At 39.5% G+C, this 16861-nt stretch overlaps 1 protein-coding gene across 3 annotated transcripts in view; it reads right to left on the bottom strand.

The window, feature by feature from the left end:
- Window positions 1–397: 397 nt before the first annotated feature.
- The window catches only part of C1QTNF7 (C1q and TNF related 7), a 122939-nt gene continuing 106475 nt past the window's right edge, over window positions 398–16861 (bottom strand). For 2 of the 3 annotated variants that reach the window (XM_043448236.1, XM_043448238.1), the window contains exons 2-3: window positions 8106–8351; window positions 398–1517 (exon numbers count right to left, since the gene is read on the bottom strand). In XM_043448236.1, the coding sequence (XP_043304171.1) occupies window positions 886–1517; window positions 8106–8351 (878 nt within the window). In that variant the 3' untranslated portion in view covers window positions 398–885. Of the gene's footprint in view, window positions 1518–8105; window positions 8352–16232; window positions 16552–16861 lie in introns of those variants that run through there. The other variant, XM_043448237.1, reaches the window with a different exon arrangement.

Below are 16861 nucleotides of genomic sequence, written 5' to 3'. Positions count from 1 at the left end.
TCTCTAAATTTTTTTTACCCCTTCCTGATTGCAAATACCACTGGTGTTTTGAAGATGAGATGGGAGAGACGATAGCTGTTGAATTCCTTGTTTTATTTGCATATCTCCCACCTATTTAAAAATACACATCTTAGCACACACAGTTTTCTTCCAGGTGTAAAATCTTCTCTGGTTTCAACCCCCAGGAAGAGCAAGTCATATGTGCCTCCAGCACTGAGTCAACCTATTTGCCATGGCACTTATCATACTGAACTGTGACAGCATGCTCAATACACATTAGCCTAGGAATTTTGTCTTAACTCATTATTAAATCTGACCCAGCAATATAGTGTCTGGATCCTACAGTCCCATTAAAGAATTGTTGAGTGAATATATAGAAGCATGAAGGAAAAAATAATACAGCAAAATAATCACTTTATTTTGTTTGAAATTACTTGGCATCTCTCACCTTTGTGTTTTTACTTATTACAGTCTTTTGAGAATTGTCAAGGACTTTGGGATGTTTTGATTTTCTTAAATAACAGGCAAAAATGCAATTTTATGAAGATTTAATGAGACAATACCATTGCCAGCTGGTTTTAGCACTCAGGAAATTTAATAGAAAATTTGTAACATTGTCTTTAATTTGTTTAAATATTTATGAACATCACTTTTGAGAGAACATATCTGGGGTTTTTGTTTTATATAATTCATTTTGGTGTGGTTTCAATGGTTTGGTGGTTCAACTTGTTTTAACAGATTCTGCTAGAACTGTCTGTAAATGCTCTGGAATCTGAGTGGGAGTCTTTTTGGATCTCATTTCCACTCCTTCCAACTTCCAGGGCCCCAGATTAAATCAAAGTGTCTGCCATAAGGATCTTGGGACATTCAGGCCAGCAGTCCTCATCAGAGCTCATCATCTTCTGATATGGAGTCCAGATAATCTGTGTCAACATACAAGAGAAATCCAGAGAACAAGCTGTCAGCCCAACCTGGGTCTGAGAAGAGCCCATTCTGGTCAGTGAAGAATATCTCCAGCCAGACTTCATCTTCTGGCTGCAGATAGATGACTGTGGACCCTGAAGCCACGTCATGGTTTCCTGTGTTGGCATCAAAGGTCTTTATCCGATACTGCCCATTGTGTACCAGCCCGATGGCCAGGTGCTTATTTGCCAATGTGATATCGTAAGAAAAATAATAGATCCCTGGGAAGGCACAGATGAACTTTCCCGTTGCTGGGTTGTAGTGCTCTCCCTCGTTGAAGAGGACCTTGTTAAATATAATTGGCAGCCTTTCTTCTGGGTAGCTGGTTGTGATGCCAACAGAAAAGGCAGATTTGAGCACGATGCTTCCACATCTACACACTCCAGGCAGCCCCGGGTCCCCTTGCTCTCCTCTGTCTCCTTTTGGTCCGGGAGGCCCAGGAGGACCTACTTCTCCTTTCTCTCCCTCAGGTCCCATGGGTCCCTTTTTCCCAGTCTCTCCTTGGTCCCCTTTCTCTCCAGCAAGGCCCAAGGGTCCAGTCTTACCTCTCAAACCTTCAAAAAGAGTTTAAAGTTTAGTTAATAGTTCCTGTAAATATAGAGTCACAAACAACATGCCCACATACCCTAAGTTTGTCTTCTCAACTTTCAACAGGATACTACTGAATAATTCATATATATATATTTTTTAAATCACTGATGTCCTGCAAGGAAGACAGAAAAGATTTCATCAAAATATCAAGAAAATTTTCCTGAATATATGAGAAATCATCTAAAACTCGATTAATTAAAAAAAATTAACCATCATTTTGATGATGAATCACCTGCTGCTAAATTAGACACACACAGACACTCATCATTACTGGAGGAATTCAAGAGCATGATGATATTATTCCCCAGAGTGGGGTCATGGGAGTAGGCAGGACAAGATGAATCCTAGAAGCTACTTAGTTGCATGCCCCATTCAGCTTTTATCAGTATTATTAACAAAAAGTTAATTCAAGTTAGATTAGCTCATATTTATTAAACATTTACAATGTCCCAGCTGCAATGCTTTATGTGCATGCATCTTCTGCTTTAAGTCTTGCAACAACTTTGTTAACTAGGAATTATTATTGCTTCTAACTGTAGGTGAAAAAACTGAGCGATGGAGAAGTTAGTTTGTTTGAAGGAACAGAGTTAGTGAAGGATGGAGAGGTGATCTGAACTCCAGCCTGCCTGACTCTGGCACCTGAACATCTCTTGAGAGATGTGTAAATTGTGAAGTGTACCCCAGAGAGGGCTCTTCAATATGTCATGATAACCAAGCAACTGTGACTGCTACCCCTGTGTGGGAGTTCTTCTTGCAGGAGAAAACTGAGCCCCAGACAGGTGAAGAAACTTGCTTCAGTAGCAAGGCTAGGACTGGAGGTCAAGCTTAATGATGTTCTCCCTTCATCAAAATGCCTTTTACCTTTGGGGCTGAGCTTAAAAGAAAGAAACTTTTTTTTTTGACTCTACAGCTAAGTGCATGTACTACTTTAGGCAAGTCCTTTAATTTCTCTGGGTCTCCATGTACGTAGGAAAGACATAAGGGCTGTGAAAAATAACAATGACCTAAAAGTATAAAAAATGTCATTCAGTGTTATGGCCAAATCCATTTCATAAATAGCTTCTTGAAAAATATCCAGATTATTGGTAATTTGTAATACACTTTTATAGTCAGAGAAATTATATTGTTGTTATACTGTGTAATTTCATCTGTTCTCAGGATTTTATTAAGCTAAGTCTTTTATCTTGATAGTACTTTTATATCACTTATTTGGCTATTACACATACATCAATTTATGAGTTTTGATTATTTTTTCAGTTGTTTGGCAAATTTAGCAATGAAGTGTTCTGGATAATACAAGTTTCAGGAGAATTAAAGCTCTACCCTTAAAACATCAAGTGTTTTGTCTCAATGACTTGACAAAGAAGTTGTTTAGTACTTTATGATGCATGGAAAAATGCTAATAATGAATGCAACCCTTTTTTGGCAACATGGGATTGCAAAGAGTCGGACGCGACTTAGTGACGATAGCAGCAACGACAGCACAGTCAGCATGGTCACTGATCATAGGGCTGTTCTCCGGCTCCAGATGACCTTTGCGGTTAAGTTTAAATTCTGTTGCAGGGAAAAGCCAGTTCTGACTCCATGTTGGAACTGTTTCTCTGACTTGTTTTTTATTACTTTTATTACTATAATCATACATAATGGCCCATCTCAGAGAAACCTGCCCCTCTGCCTGAACATTAAAGTGCCTTGTTTAGCACCCTGTCCATCTGTAGGTGGCAGGAAGAAAGAAATTAACACATGCCCTGCCTGAGGCCTGCCATTCCAGGAGGTATTTGCAAGATGAATGGCCTTTCTACTTTGTTCCCTCACCTTCCCTCATCTCTGATCTTCAAAAGAACCTGAAATCCAGACCCCATAAATAGTTATTTTGAGACATTAGTCTAACATCTCCTCAATCAGCTGGCCTCCAAATAAAGTTGTATTTCTTGCCTCAACACCTCGTCTCGGATTCCTTGGCCTGTTGTAAGGTAAGCAGAGTAAGCTTGGACTTGGTAACAATTTCACTAGCCCCAGCCAGAACAAACTAGTATTTATTTCTTGAAATAAGGCTGTGATAGTCTGATCTTTTGATGTTTGTTTCCGTTTGGTAGAAATGGAATATGAATACTATTTTACTGTGAAATTAACTTTTGAATCAAGGACTGCAACTTACACACTGCTATTTTATTTTCAATAGGAACTGTCTTTATACATGACTTTGATGTATCAATAAAAAAACATTTTGGCATCAGTAACAATTTCTACCATTAAATTTCATTATGTACTAAAATTCCTCTGGCCCTATAACTTTGGGCAAGTCAACTCTTGTCTGAATTTCACACGCCACATTTGTACTATGAAAATATTGGATCTAAATCCACTCTAAACCCGGCGGGGAAAGTCGTAAACAGTGATTCAGCAGACCCGATAAGTTCTGGTTCAACTGTGGATTAGTTGGGTGAGTGTGAAGAAGGGACTTTATCTCTCCAACTTTAGTGTCTTGGTCCTTGAAATGCAGGTTTTGGACTAGATTGCTTGAGGTCTTATTCTTTTGAAAATTCTTAGAGACCAGACCATAAATACTAAGATGCAGTTTTACAATGCCATGAAAAGGTCTTTATAATCTCAACACTTGGATCTCTATAGCTATTGAATATTTTGAACTGCTGGGAGTTAGATAACCAGGGACTAACTGTAATAATTTATAGTAACTCTTCCTGTGTGCTTGAAGGATTTGCCCTGTGATAAGGGCCAATTAATGAAGAATGGAATGAAGGGATAAATCACTCTCCCCTCCCTATTCAGTCAGACATATGCTGGGTAGAGAGGAGAATTATGGAGTGTTAGTCTATGCCTAGAAACTGAAACTTGGACAGAATGGAATTCTTCTTGGTTCTCCATGAAATGAGCTTATAAGGATTTTTTTCTTTAGCGCTATTTCTTTTTTTCGATCCATCCATACATCCACCCATGCACTCATCATACATGTATGTGCACATGTATATATCCATCTAAACCATCTAATACTGATTGATCATCCACTACATGCTTCGTGCTGTGCTGGGGCTGAGTGCCCTTGATGTGAATGACAGCTGCCTTATCCCCAAGTTAGCTGTTATGGCGTGTTACATTGCGATCTGCAAATATGGGTTAGAACTAAGTTCATAAGCGTCCAAAGCTGTATAATAAAATAGAATGATCTCTTCACAAGGTGGGTCTAGTGTTTCCTCTGCCCTTGGAACTTTGCAGGCAAGAATACCGGAGTATGTTGCCATTTTCTCCTCCGGGGGATGTGATTTCATGTTATATTAATTAAAAAAAAATGCTACCACAATAACTGCTATACATCAGTGAGGGAGATGGGCTTCCCTGATGACTCAGATAGCCGATAATCTGCCTACAATGCAGGAGACCTGTCCTTTGTCAGGAAGGTCCCCCCTGGAGGAGGAAATGGCTACCCACTCCAGTATTCCTGCTTGGAGAATTTCATGGACAGAAGAGTCTGCTGGGCTATAGTCCATGGGGTCACCAAGAATCAGACATGACTGAGGGACACTTTCAGTTCATGGCAAGGGAGACATATTTTTATGGAAAGTTAATAATTCAAACTGTGTAATTTAGAGTAGGGAAGTTGGACAAAGCATATACTTGACCTTGCCAGGGGGTTGAGGTGGATGTGGTGGGGATAAATGAGAAGACATACACAGTATTAAAGGGGAAATAGAAAGCAGAAGCTCCCAGCCTAGTTGTGTCCAGTTCCAGACACATTAAAAGCTAATCCTCAAAGCCCCAGGGCTCTGTTCTTATTGTTTGTAAATGAGATGTGCCTTCACTGACCACACAGACATTCTTGCTTTTCTTAGCTGGTGTGTATCCTTACCTATGTGTATGTATACATTGGATTTAAATAAAATTGGGGAAGTCTTTTTACTTTTGAATATCAATTTTGTCTTTTGTAACATTATTATTGATTATGATTTTTGCTAATAAGGTTACGGTTGAAATTAAGTACTTAATGTAAAAATCACTGGTACAGTAAATTCTTAATTAATAATGATGATGATGATGATGACATATGATAATCATGTCCTTCCATACTGGCCTCCCCCACCCAATGTTTGCTTATCAAGATGGCTGCAATGTTGTGTTCATGTTCCCATTCCCTACAACGGGGTTCTCAACCAGTTGCAATTCAGCACCAAGGGAAAACTGGCAATACCAGGAGACATTTTTGGTTGTCACAACTGGTGGGGGGTGCCCTGGCATCAAATGAAATGTGGCTAAATGTCATTCAATGCATGAGATAGCTATCCCATGGAAACAGTTATTTGGATCCAAATATTATTAGTGTGGAGGTTGAGGAACCTTGGTTTAGAATAACATTGGAGAGCAAGAGGTGTACAAAAAGTTTGTTGAATGAAAAATGCATGAATAGATGGATGAGTGAATGGACTGATGAATATGGGGGTTACCTGATCTCATATATGGTTAAAATTGTAGCAATTGTTGTTGTTATTCAGTTGCTAAGTCGTGTTTGACTCTTTGGGACCCCATGGACTGCAGCACACCAGACTCCCCTGTCCACTATCTTCCAGAGTTTGCTCAAAATCATGTTCACTGAGTCGGTGATGTTATCTAACCATCTCATCCTTTGCTGCCTTCTTTGCCGTATGCCTTCAATCTTTCCCAGCATCATGGTCTCCTCAGTCACTCAGTCATGCCCAACTCTTTGCAACCCTCTGGACTGTAACCTGCCAAGCTTTTCTGTCCATGGAATTCTCCAGGCAAGACTACTGGAGTAGGTTGCCACTTCCTACTTCAGGGGATCTTCCCGATCCAGTCATGGAACTCACATCTCTTGCATCTCCTGCACTGCAGGCAGATTCTTTACCACTATGCCACCTGGGATGTCCCCAGGATCTAAATACTAACATTCAATTTCAGCACCAGGGTCAATTACTAACATTCAATTTACTCTGAATGCATATGCATATCCATATTTTTAAATAGCACCACAATTACCTCCTGAAACAGATAGGCCATTTCTAGTTTATTATATGGCTTTGGATATTCACAAACATAGCTATAACTAATATTCACAGATCACAATGTAATAGATAATAACAGCAAACATTTACAGAATGCTTATCACATGGCACTTATTCTTGAGCATTTTATATGTATTATTTTTCTTAATCTTCACAATCACACTTACTAACTCCAATTTACCAAGAGGAAACTGAGATTCAAATGCCTTTTCCCCCAGCAAGGATGCCAAGTTAGTAATTGAAGGAATCATATCTTTCTGACTCTAAATGCATTTTTGTGTGACCACTACATTACCGCTTCCAGACACAGTAAATTAAAAAAGCCAGTAATATCTAACTATGATCATAGTGTTATTATAAAATTTCAAGCATATTCATGATCATGACACAGTAGTGTGTTCACAGGTGTTACCAAATAGAAGGCATTGAAAGATGAGATGAGAGCTCCGAACGAAAGTTGATCTCATGTTGAAACTTCACCTAAAGATACTTTATCTAGTGTTGATTAAGGGCCACAGATTCGGTAGCTGCTGATTTGCCAAATGTTTTCTGCATAAGAAATTCAGCAATGAATTATTATCTAATCACTTGAATATATATATTATGATATTATTTCCCATAACATCAGTAAATCACATGCAGTGATGAGAGACATATTTCTTAGATCTATTGATTTTTTTCTTCCTATCTTTGTCCCACATTTTACACTCAGAAACTTGTTTTCAAAGATTGATTCCATCCAAAACTTCTTCTTTTGTCATTAACACAGCCTCACTAGAATTTTAATTTGGTTTACTGTGAAGCATTGCAGAATCCAGCAAGCTTCATAAGCCAACTTATTTGTGGGGGAGGAAAGTGACAATTATTGAAAGAGTAGGGGACAATTGTCTTGCTATACAGAGCTGTAAGAAATCTAGATTTTTAGCTGCTATAGGACAGGTGGGAGAGTGTTGAACTAAGAAAGATCAACAAAGGTTATACAGTACTACTGTCATTTCACCTGTTTGAGAAGAAAAATCTAGAAGCCTTTTGTGTCTTTTTGAGGATGTGAGTGCAGAGAGGATGGCCCCTGTGCTTCTGGCTCCTAATTCCTGCCCCCTGCTTCATCTGTCCGTCTCCTCCCCACCCATCTGTCTGTCTATCCATCCATGCCCCCTCTCACAGGCAGCCACTGTACCAGCCTAGAGGTTGTGGGCATCAGATGTTCCAGGTGAATTCAGCTCTGCCAGGCATGAGCCTGCCCTTCCCTCATCCTTAACTTACTGACTCATCTACCGCTCTGTGCCCTCATCTATGAACGGGACCACGTCCCCTTGGAAGAGCTGTTGTTAGGAATGCAGTAAGACTGCAATTAGCGGGTTTAGAGCAGCAGCAAGGACTCACTAAATGGTTCTGATTCATGGAGGTGAGGTCAGGACAGGACCGAAAGGGCGCTTCTCGTTCGGAAAAGCAGCAAAGCAACGGGGTCACCCTAAGGTGGGGGCGGCAGAGGGGTGTTTACGGAGCTTCGCTCATTACCTGCAGCCCCCTTTTCACCTTTCTCTCCTTTCCGGCCGTCTCTACCGTCTCGTCCTGGAAGGCCGATCCGACCGTGGGGCCCCGGGGAACCGTTCGCTCCGGGGGGGCCTGGAGGCCCGGGCAGGCCAGGAATGCTACAGATATACCTTGGGGAGTAGCTCTCTCCTTTGAACTGATTACCCCGCGGTTGTCCACTGGCGCAAATGGCAAAACTTGTAACATAGAGCAAGACAAACATCTTTGGCTCTGAAAGAGAAACACATGGACATCAATGCACCCTCTGAGGTGGGGGTTTCAGGATAAAAGAACACAGGAGTGGGCGTTTTCAGCAATTCACCCCAGGGACCACTTCGCCACTGATGTCTAAATGCCGTGTTTGCCCTCATAATTCCACTTGAGGTTAGTAGCACATTATTCTTTATTATAGTTAAATTTATTTTTCTTTAATTGAAGGATAATTGCTTTACTTTATTGTGCTGGTTTCTGCCAAACATCAACATGAATCAGCCAAAGGGATACCTATGTTCCTTCCTTCTTGAACCTCCCTCCCACCCCTCTAGGTTGTTACAGACCCCAGTTTAAGTTCTCTGCGTCATATAGCAAATTCCCCTTGGCTATCTATTTCACATATGGTACATATTACTCTTTTATTAATGAGCTTTATTGTAAAAGCACAATATTATCTTAAATCAGAAGGAAGAAAAATGTATTTATTGAACAAAATTACTTTGGTGGAATGCTTTTGTAAAATTCCTGGTGACTCAGAAAACATTGTCTGAATTAGCACGTTACTGATAGTTCTCATTTGGTGGAGATGAAGCACTGATTTTTAAAATTCCAAAATAAATCACTTTGTTGCATTTTTTTCCCTGCAGGAATTAATGATGGACTTTGAAAAATAATGTTATCTTTTTGTGAAAGTATGCATTTTTTTGGCTTCCCTAGTGGTTCTGTGGTAGAGTCTCCCTGCCAAGCAGGAGACTTGGGTTCAATCCCTGTGATCCCTATGTTGGAAAGATCCCCTGGAGAAGGAAATAGCAACCCACTTCAGTCTTCTTGCCTGGGAAATCCCATGGACCGAGGAGCCTGGTGGGTTACAATCCATGGTGTTGCAAAAGAGTTAGACACGACTGAGTGACTGAACAACAACATGCATTTTAAAAAAGAAAAAGAAATGCAAATGAATAAGATAAGTATCAGCATTATTCTTGCCATCCGGAGATAACTGCTGTTTATACTTAGATGTATATGTTCTTCTGGTCTTTTTTTTTTTTTTCCTGTACTATGAAGAAAAGTGATATTATGACATTCCTGCAAGTCTTTAACTTTTTTCGCACTGAACAATATGTAAGGAATACCTCCCCATGTCAAAAATTTTCATAACATTAAAAACATATTTGCATTTGTCTCTATGGTCCTTTATGTACACCATTTCCCCTTATAGATCTTTGTTTCCAGTTGTTTTCTTTTTTTTTTTTGCCAGGATAAGCACCATGCTAGATAGACATCTTTATGTCTAATCTTTGTATGCATCCATGGTCATTTTCTTAGAATTTATAGACTTTTTAAAGTAAGTGAAGGGAAGTGACATTTTCAGGAAGATCATGTTTTCCACTTGCTAATCAAGTGTAATGCCAATTAGTGTTAATTGGAGTTTTTTGCATGTCCTGAGTGGGAGATGTCTCAAACTTTAATTTAAAACCTGTGGGATGGAATACTGTAGTGTCCCATTAAGCTGTTAGTCTTGGGGCTCAATTAAATAGCTGAGTGAAATTAAGCCATGCAAGTTGCCATGTGCTCTGAGTGAAATAGGCAACAGGTCTCATCAGCTCTGATCGAATAGGATTTTTTTTTCTCCACAGAGCTTGGACGCTGACAGTGATGGATCATCTATTAGCACCACATTTGGCATTTAGATGGAGTGGTGGGTAGTTAGGCTGGGGACAGTTGATTTTCTAGGCTTAGGGCTGTCAGCCTCTTGGGTGGGGGAAGTATACATGTGGTTTTGGAATGGTGTAAATGAGCTGTTTTTGCGTGGTTGGACCTGTGCTTTAATAAGAGATCTGTACAATGCTTGATGTCTGTGCCTGGAATATCCTTGTCCAAAGGAAATAATTATAACTTGTGAGAAAAGCAATTGGATAGAGTTTCTTTATTTTTTGACAACCACATCAGAAAATTAACCAGCACGCTGTACCACTTTTAATGGCACCCATGGGGAAATTGCAACATCTTGGAATCAGATCCAGAAATTTGCCAGAGCCTAGGAATGACAAACTGAGAAAAACAGAGTGTACATGTGGTTTGAAATAAGTCTGATTCCTAGAAATCGTATTTAGTGAAAAACTGAAGCAACTTATCCAAATATAGGCTCTGAATCCTTGACCAAATCTCCATGTTCCCAGTGCTCCTGCCCTTCATAAAAAGAAAGAAACCCCAAAATAATGAAAGCGAATATTTTTGCTATGCTTTGTTTAGAGCACAAACTCAAAATTATTTATCCTATTAATTTACTGGAATTAAGGCACTTTCTGAAAACCCCAACAGATCAGATAAACATATCAGTCTTTCCAAAGGTGACTCAGATGAGAGAAAATGGAAAGAATCTTTTCATCCAAACCCTTGTCAGTTAAAACAAGACATGGTTATTAAATTGCTACTTTCTTCCCCTTTGTAGAAAACTGATTAGAGGAAGCTTTGAGAAGGGATTTGAAAGAGAAGAACAGGTACTTATAAGGAAGCTTTTAATCAGACCAAGAATGGATTGTTGTAGCTGAGCCCAGGAGCTGGTCCTAGGAGGGATCTGAAATGATCTGGAGGGAAGATGCTTTGGGCAATGGCATCTCAGACACTGGTGGAGATACTGAAACACACATGCCAATCATTGGGGATCAGTCTATGGAGGAGCATGTGGTCAAAGTAGAGGTTATGATGGATAGAAGATGTGGAAATTTTAAAGATGTGCTCAGAAAAAAGGATATTAATATTTCCTCAATGGTGAAGAATCCTCTTGCCAGTGCAGGAGACCAAGGAGATGCGAGTTTGATCCCTGGGTCAGGAAGGACCTCTGGAGAAGATAATGGCAACCCTATCCAGTATTCTTGCTTGAAAAATCCCATGGACAGAGGAGACTGGGGGGCTACAGTCCGTGGGGGTCACAAAGAGTCAGACACGACTGAGTGACTAAACAACAGCAAAAACAACAAGCCAGACCATGGTGCTCAAAGGAATGATAAATTAAAACCAAAACTGATGTAATCATTGAATAAATGATGGCCACTCATTGGCAAATGCACTGGAATACTGTTTGCACAATAGTCTGAATGCCTAAAGCATTCCCAGTTAGAATATTTTGAAAGGCCCTCAGAATGGTTATCCATTAAAATTCCTCATCAGAATTGAGGGATGAGGTGTTGTGGTACCTGATGAATGATAACACGATGATGAGTGACTATTCAAGGCTTGGGACTCGAGTCATCAGGGTAACAAGGGAATGTGGGTTATGATAGAAAACTACAGGGGCTTTCCTGGTGGCTCAGATGGTGAAGAATTTACCTGCAGTGCAGGAGACCCGGCTTCAATCCCTAGGTCAGGAAGATCCCCCTGAAGAAGGGACTTACTCACTCCAGTGTTCTTGCCTGGAGAATTCCGGAGACAAAGGAACCTGGCAGGCTACGGTTGCAAAGAGTCAGACACCACTGAGTGACTCTCACACACACACACACACACACACACACACACACACTGTGGGATCACCTTGTAATTGTCCTTCATTTAAAAGTCAAAAGCCTCCTGGTACATGATCTACAAGGTCTTACCTTGTCCACTTCCCTCACCTCCCTGACCTTATCTTCTACTCTCCTTCCCACTTCCCCAGCTTCAACCACAAACTGTATTGCTTGATGTCTCTTGAAGACACCAGGTATGCTCTGCCATAGGACCTTCACACTATCTCTTCCCTCTGTTTGGATCTCTCTTCTCCAGGATGCCTACACGTCTCATCTCCTCATCTGCTGTCTTGGCTCAGATGTTTCCCTTTCATTAAAGACAACTCTATCTCCTTATCTAACATCACAATATCTCCTACTCCCTGACCTGTCTCATGCTGCTCTAATATTTCTCTTGTCCATTGTTCTCATCCTCCTCTAATTTATTAGATTATTCTTATTTAAATACTCATTTTATTTATTATTAGCAATGGGTTATTATATGAAATATTTTATTAAAATTTTTATTTTTATTTATCAAAATATTTTTAATATCTCTTTCTGATAGAATGCAAGCTCCATGAGCGGAAGGATCTTTGCCTTAGCCACTGATTTCTAGAATAGTGCTTGGCACAAAAAAAATCAGGTTGGGGCAGAGGAGATTGTTTTGGGAGGGAGGTGTGATTTTTTTGGGGGAAAAAAGACTAGAGAGGAATTATAGAATATGAGAATATTACAAAAGGAAGAGGAAAGAGAGGACTTAAAGAAATATTCCTGGAGTCTATGGGTTCCTTTCACAGTGTCTGAGAAATACAGATAAAGGACTTAAGCTGTTTTAAGTGTGTATAATCTAGAGTTTTTAAAATGTTTATTTTTTGTATAGCTAAAACATGCACATTCATTAAATTTTAAAAAAGAAATGTGCAATAAAAAGGAAATCTCTTCTCCTTCCCCACTGTCTCCCAGACATCCAGGTTCCCTCTCTAGGGGCAATTCCTGTTGCTTGTGACTTTAGTGTCCTTCCCCCTATAAAAAGCACTGTATGCAAATTCTTGCACCTTGTTTTTTCACCTAGCTTGGAGATCTTTCCATATCAGTATATAGATAAAGCTGCCTCATTCTTTTTTTAATGGTTATAGAATATCCATCATAAAGGTGTATTGTATTTAACAGGTCACCTATTGATGAATATTTGGGATATTTTTATCCTTGTGCTACTCCAAACAATAGTGCAATGGATATTTATATATATATATATATTCTTTGCATGTGGTTTATAACATGAGCAGCAATAGCATTTCCTAGTTTGTTTTTTCACTTCGTTTGTGTATTTTTTAAAGTCTTTTTATTGTGAAAGTAATTTTTTGAGGTTCAATTTCTTGTGCTTAGAAGGTCATTCCCATTTCAAGATAACAAGAATAATTCTACTTTTCTTTTAGCTTTTTGTTTCATTTATATATTTAAAAATGTTAGTTGCTCAGTTGTGTCCAACTCTTTGCAACCTCGTGCACTGTAGCCCACCAGGCTCCCACCAGGATTTCCCAGGCGAGGACACTGGAGTGGGTGTCCATTTCCCTCTCTTTGTTTCATTTTTCATGTTTAAAATTTGAGTTACTGGAAATTTTTCTAGTAAAAAGTGTGAGGTAGGGATGCACCATTAACACTTTGTATTAAAAGATCCATCCTTCACCCATTGGTTTGCAATAAATCTGGTTATTTTGGATGAGAATAAACTATGTGAGTCATGAGTCTGTACACATTACAATGTTTTAAAAGTTTTTTGAGGTTTAATGTGAACATCATAAAACTGACCAATTTAAAATATACAACTCAATGTACACCACAATCTAACTTTGGAACAGTTTCAAAATTATAAAAGGAAATCTTATACACATTAGCACTCACTCCTCATACAAAATACCCTGAAAGATTGCATTGAATTATGTAAATTTATGTAGAATTTGTGTTAAAATGTATTTTTCCCCACTATTGTGCTCCTTTGGATTTATAAAATTAAAAGTCTGGAACTATTGTTAATTTGAACAGATCTGTCCTGGATATTAATTGTAAATGACTCTCTATGCAATTTTTCTGTAAGGATTACAAAGTAACAGAACTTTAATCCTTTTAAGTACATATTTTTAAAATTACTCTGTGGTACTGTAGACTTCAAAACCTTCATGTTAATGTGTATTTTGAATCTGTAATGTAGGAATATAGTATACAGTGTTTTACAAATCTTGGTCATAGAACCCTTTGTTTTTGTTAAATTAGCTATGTAAAATACTTGGAAAAACACTGCATAAATTAATGCAAAGGTTCAACTTTTAGAACATCTGTCCACAGTTTGAGATCTTTCTGTAAATAGTATGGTTTTCCTTTATTGTGAAATAAAATAAACGCATGCATATATGGTCATCTAATACTTGACAAGGGAGCCAAGAATACTCACAAGGCAAAATATAGTCTCTTCAATAAATAAATGGTGTTGGAAAAACTAGATATTCACACGCAAAAAAAAACAAAAAAAAAAAAAAAGAAAAAAACAACGAAACTGGAATCCTGTCTCACACCACTCAGAAAAAAACTCAAAATGTGGGTTAAAGACTTAAATGTAAGGCTGAAAATCATAAAACCTCTGGGAGAACAGATAGGGAAAAAGCACAGTAACACTGGTCTTGGCAGCAGTTTTGGAGATATAACACCAAAAGCATAAGCAACAACAGCCAAAATAAACAAATGGGACTACATCAAATTAAAAAGTTTCTGCATAGCAAAAGAAGTGATAAACAGAATGAAAAGGCAAATATGGGAGAGAAAATACTTGCCAATCATGTATCGGATAAGGGGTTAATATCCAAAATACATAATGAGCTCATATAACTCAATAGTAAAACCCAAATAATCAAATTAAAAATGGGCAAGCAATCTGAATAGGCAGTTTTTTTTTTCCCAAAGAAGACGTATGAATGGACAGTGGGTGCATGAAATATGCTCAACATCACCAATCATCAGGAAAATGCAGATCAGAAACACATCGGGCTATCATACCTATGAGAATGATTGTCATTGAAAAGAGAAAACAAGTGTTGGTGAGAATGTGGAGAAAAAGAATACGGTACACCCTTGATGAGAATATGAACTTGTATAGCCATTAGAAGAGACAGTATGGAGATCCTCAAGAAATTAAAATTAGAACTACCATATGACTCAGCAATCCCGCTTTTGGGGTATATATCTGAAGGAAATGAAAATCATTACCTTGAAGAGATATCTGAATTCCTACAAAAAAAGCTAATTCAAAAAGTATATCCGCCCCAATGTTCATAGCAGTATCATTCACACTAGTCAAGACGTGGAAGCCACCTAAATTTCCTTTGACAGATGAATGGATAAGGGAAATATATGAATGAGTAAAGGAAATATATAAAATATACTCAGCCACAAAAAAGGAAACTCTTCCATTTGCGACAACAAGCAGAGCCTGAGGGCTCAAGTGCACACGGCCCTAAAACAGCCCAGATAGGCAGGATTTGAACCGAGCTCTTTTGTCTCGAAACACTTGGGTTTTTTCCCCGACATCATGTGAGAGAAACTGTAGCATGACTTCATGGCAAAGGGCTCGATTACTAATTCAATCTGAAAATGTGTTTTGCCTGGAAGTCATTAGAAGGATAGGTAAGCATGGCTGCCAAAGCGAGATACATCCTTGGCTTACAGGGGAAAGGATTTCACAACAGTGGGCTGTGTCTTCCCCTGGGCTGTGAGCAGGACAGGACGAGAACTGAGGTGCTCACACCCCAGAGCCTTCTGTCTGTGCTTCCTCAGCTCTGCCTTGGGGGGCCCGGGTTTTCCTTCTCAGACCGCCTTCTTCTGTTGACCATGAGGCCCCTCCCGCTCTGGTCCCTACTCCACCCTCCATGACGGAGCAGCCACATGGTGTGATGGCTGACTCTTGCACCAGAATGTAAACTCCATCACTGACACTTAGGACAAAGACCGATCTACCGCAGAGGCTCGACGAGGGTTGAGTGAAGGAAAAGAGTTAATCGATACTTATTCTTATCAACAGCTCTTGATTTATAAAGCTCTGGTTGCTTTATATAAAAGGCAACGATGGTACAGCGATAATCAGTGCTGACATTTGTCAAACAGTTTGTTGTCTGTTTGACACGTGAAGCCCTGTCTTCCCAAAGACCCTCTCCTGGTAGGTAAGACAGGGAACCCATGTGCAGAGAAGTCAGGCGACTTGTCTGCAGCCACAAAGCTAGAGCTACACCAGGCATTTGAACCGAGGTCTTCAGTTTCATGGATTCTTCTTCCAGAGCTATTTGCTTCCTAAATGTAAAAGCTACCATAATGAAACAGGATGTTGCAGCTGCCATCTGCCAAGATGCTGAAAAAAGAGTAAACACCATACCTTGCTCTGGGATAGGGGTTGCTCCAGAATTCTAAATCCACAATAGACTGAGGATCTTTCATGAGAGCTCAGAGAAAATCTTGCTTTGGTACCAGACAGAAAAACAGATCCAAGTTCTCAGAGATTTCCAAATAGTTGTGCTAAAAATAATTCTCTCCTTTGGTCCCTAAGAGCCAGAGGCACTGGAAGTCATTCATCGGGTGAGGCTCAGTCAGCGCCAGTTGAAACCATGCTTTTGTTTAAGATAAACCTGGGAGCACTGTCTTCTCTCCGCCGTTAAGTGTAGAGGCGCCTCCATCTCTTGTGTGTCGTGGCCTCGTTTTCAGATTTGTTTACTTAATTTTTTCCCCTCTTCATTTGTTTTCCGCTGAGTGGATGTTTCAGGAAAAAAAAATTACTCACTGACTGGAAATTAGTTGTTAACTTAGAGAGAACAGTTATGTCCTATTTGAGCATTTTCAATGTAGAATCTTCAGATTCTGGACTTGGGCTTGTGTCTCCTGGGATAGCAAGGGGAGTGGTCCCTGTCCTGGGTAAATACGGCAGGAAAATGGTCCCTCATTCTATGTGCTGCAAAGTGAAAGAGGGGGACGAATCCTGTACTTCTGTTTTCTTTGTTCTCTGCTGAA

Source organism: Cervus canadensis, chromosome 26, assembly GCF_019320065.1.
Source record: "Cervus canadensis isolate Bull #8, Minnesota chromosome 26, ASM1932006v1, whole genome shotgun sequence".
NCBI classification, from domain to species: Eukaryota; Metazoa; Chordata; class Mammalia; order Artiodactyla; family Cervidae; genus Cervus; species Cervus canadensis.
Note: the sequence above shows the minus strand (reverse complement) of the source record. Positions and strands in the feature narration are given on the sequence as shown.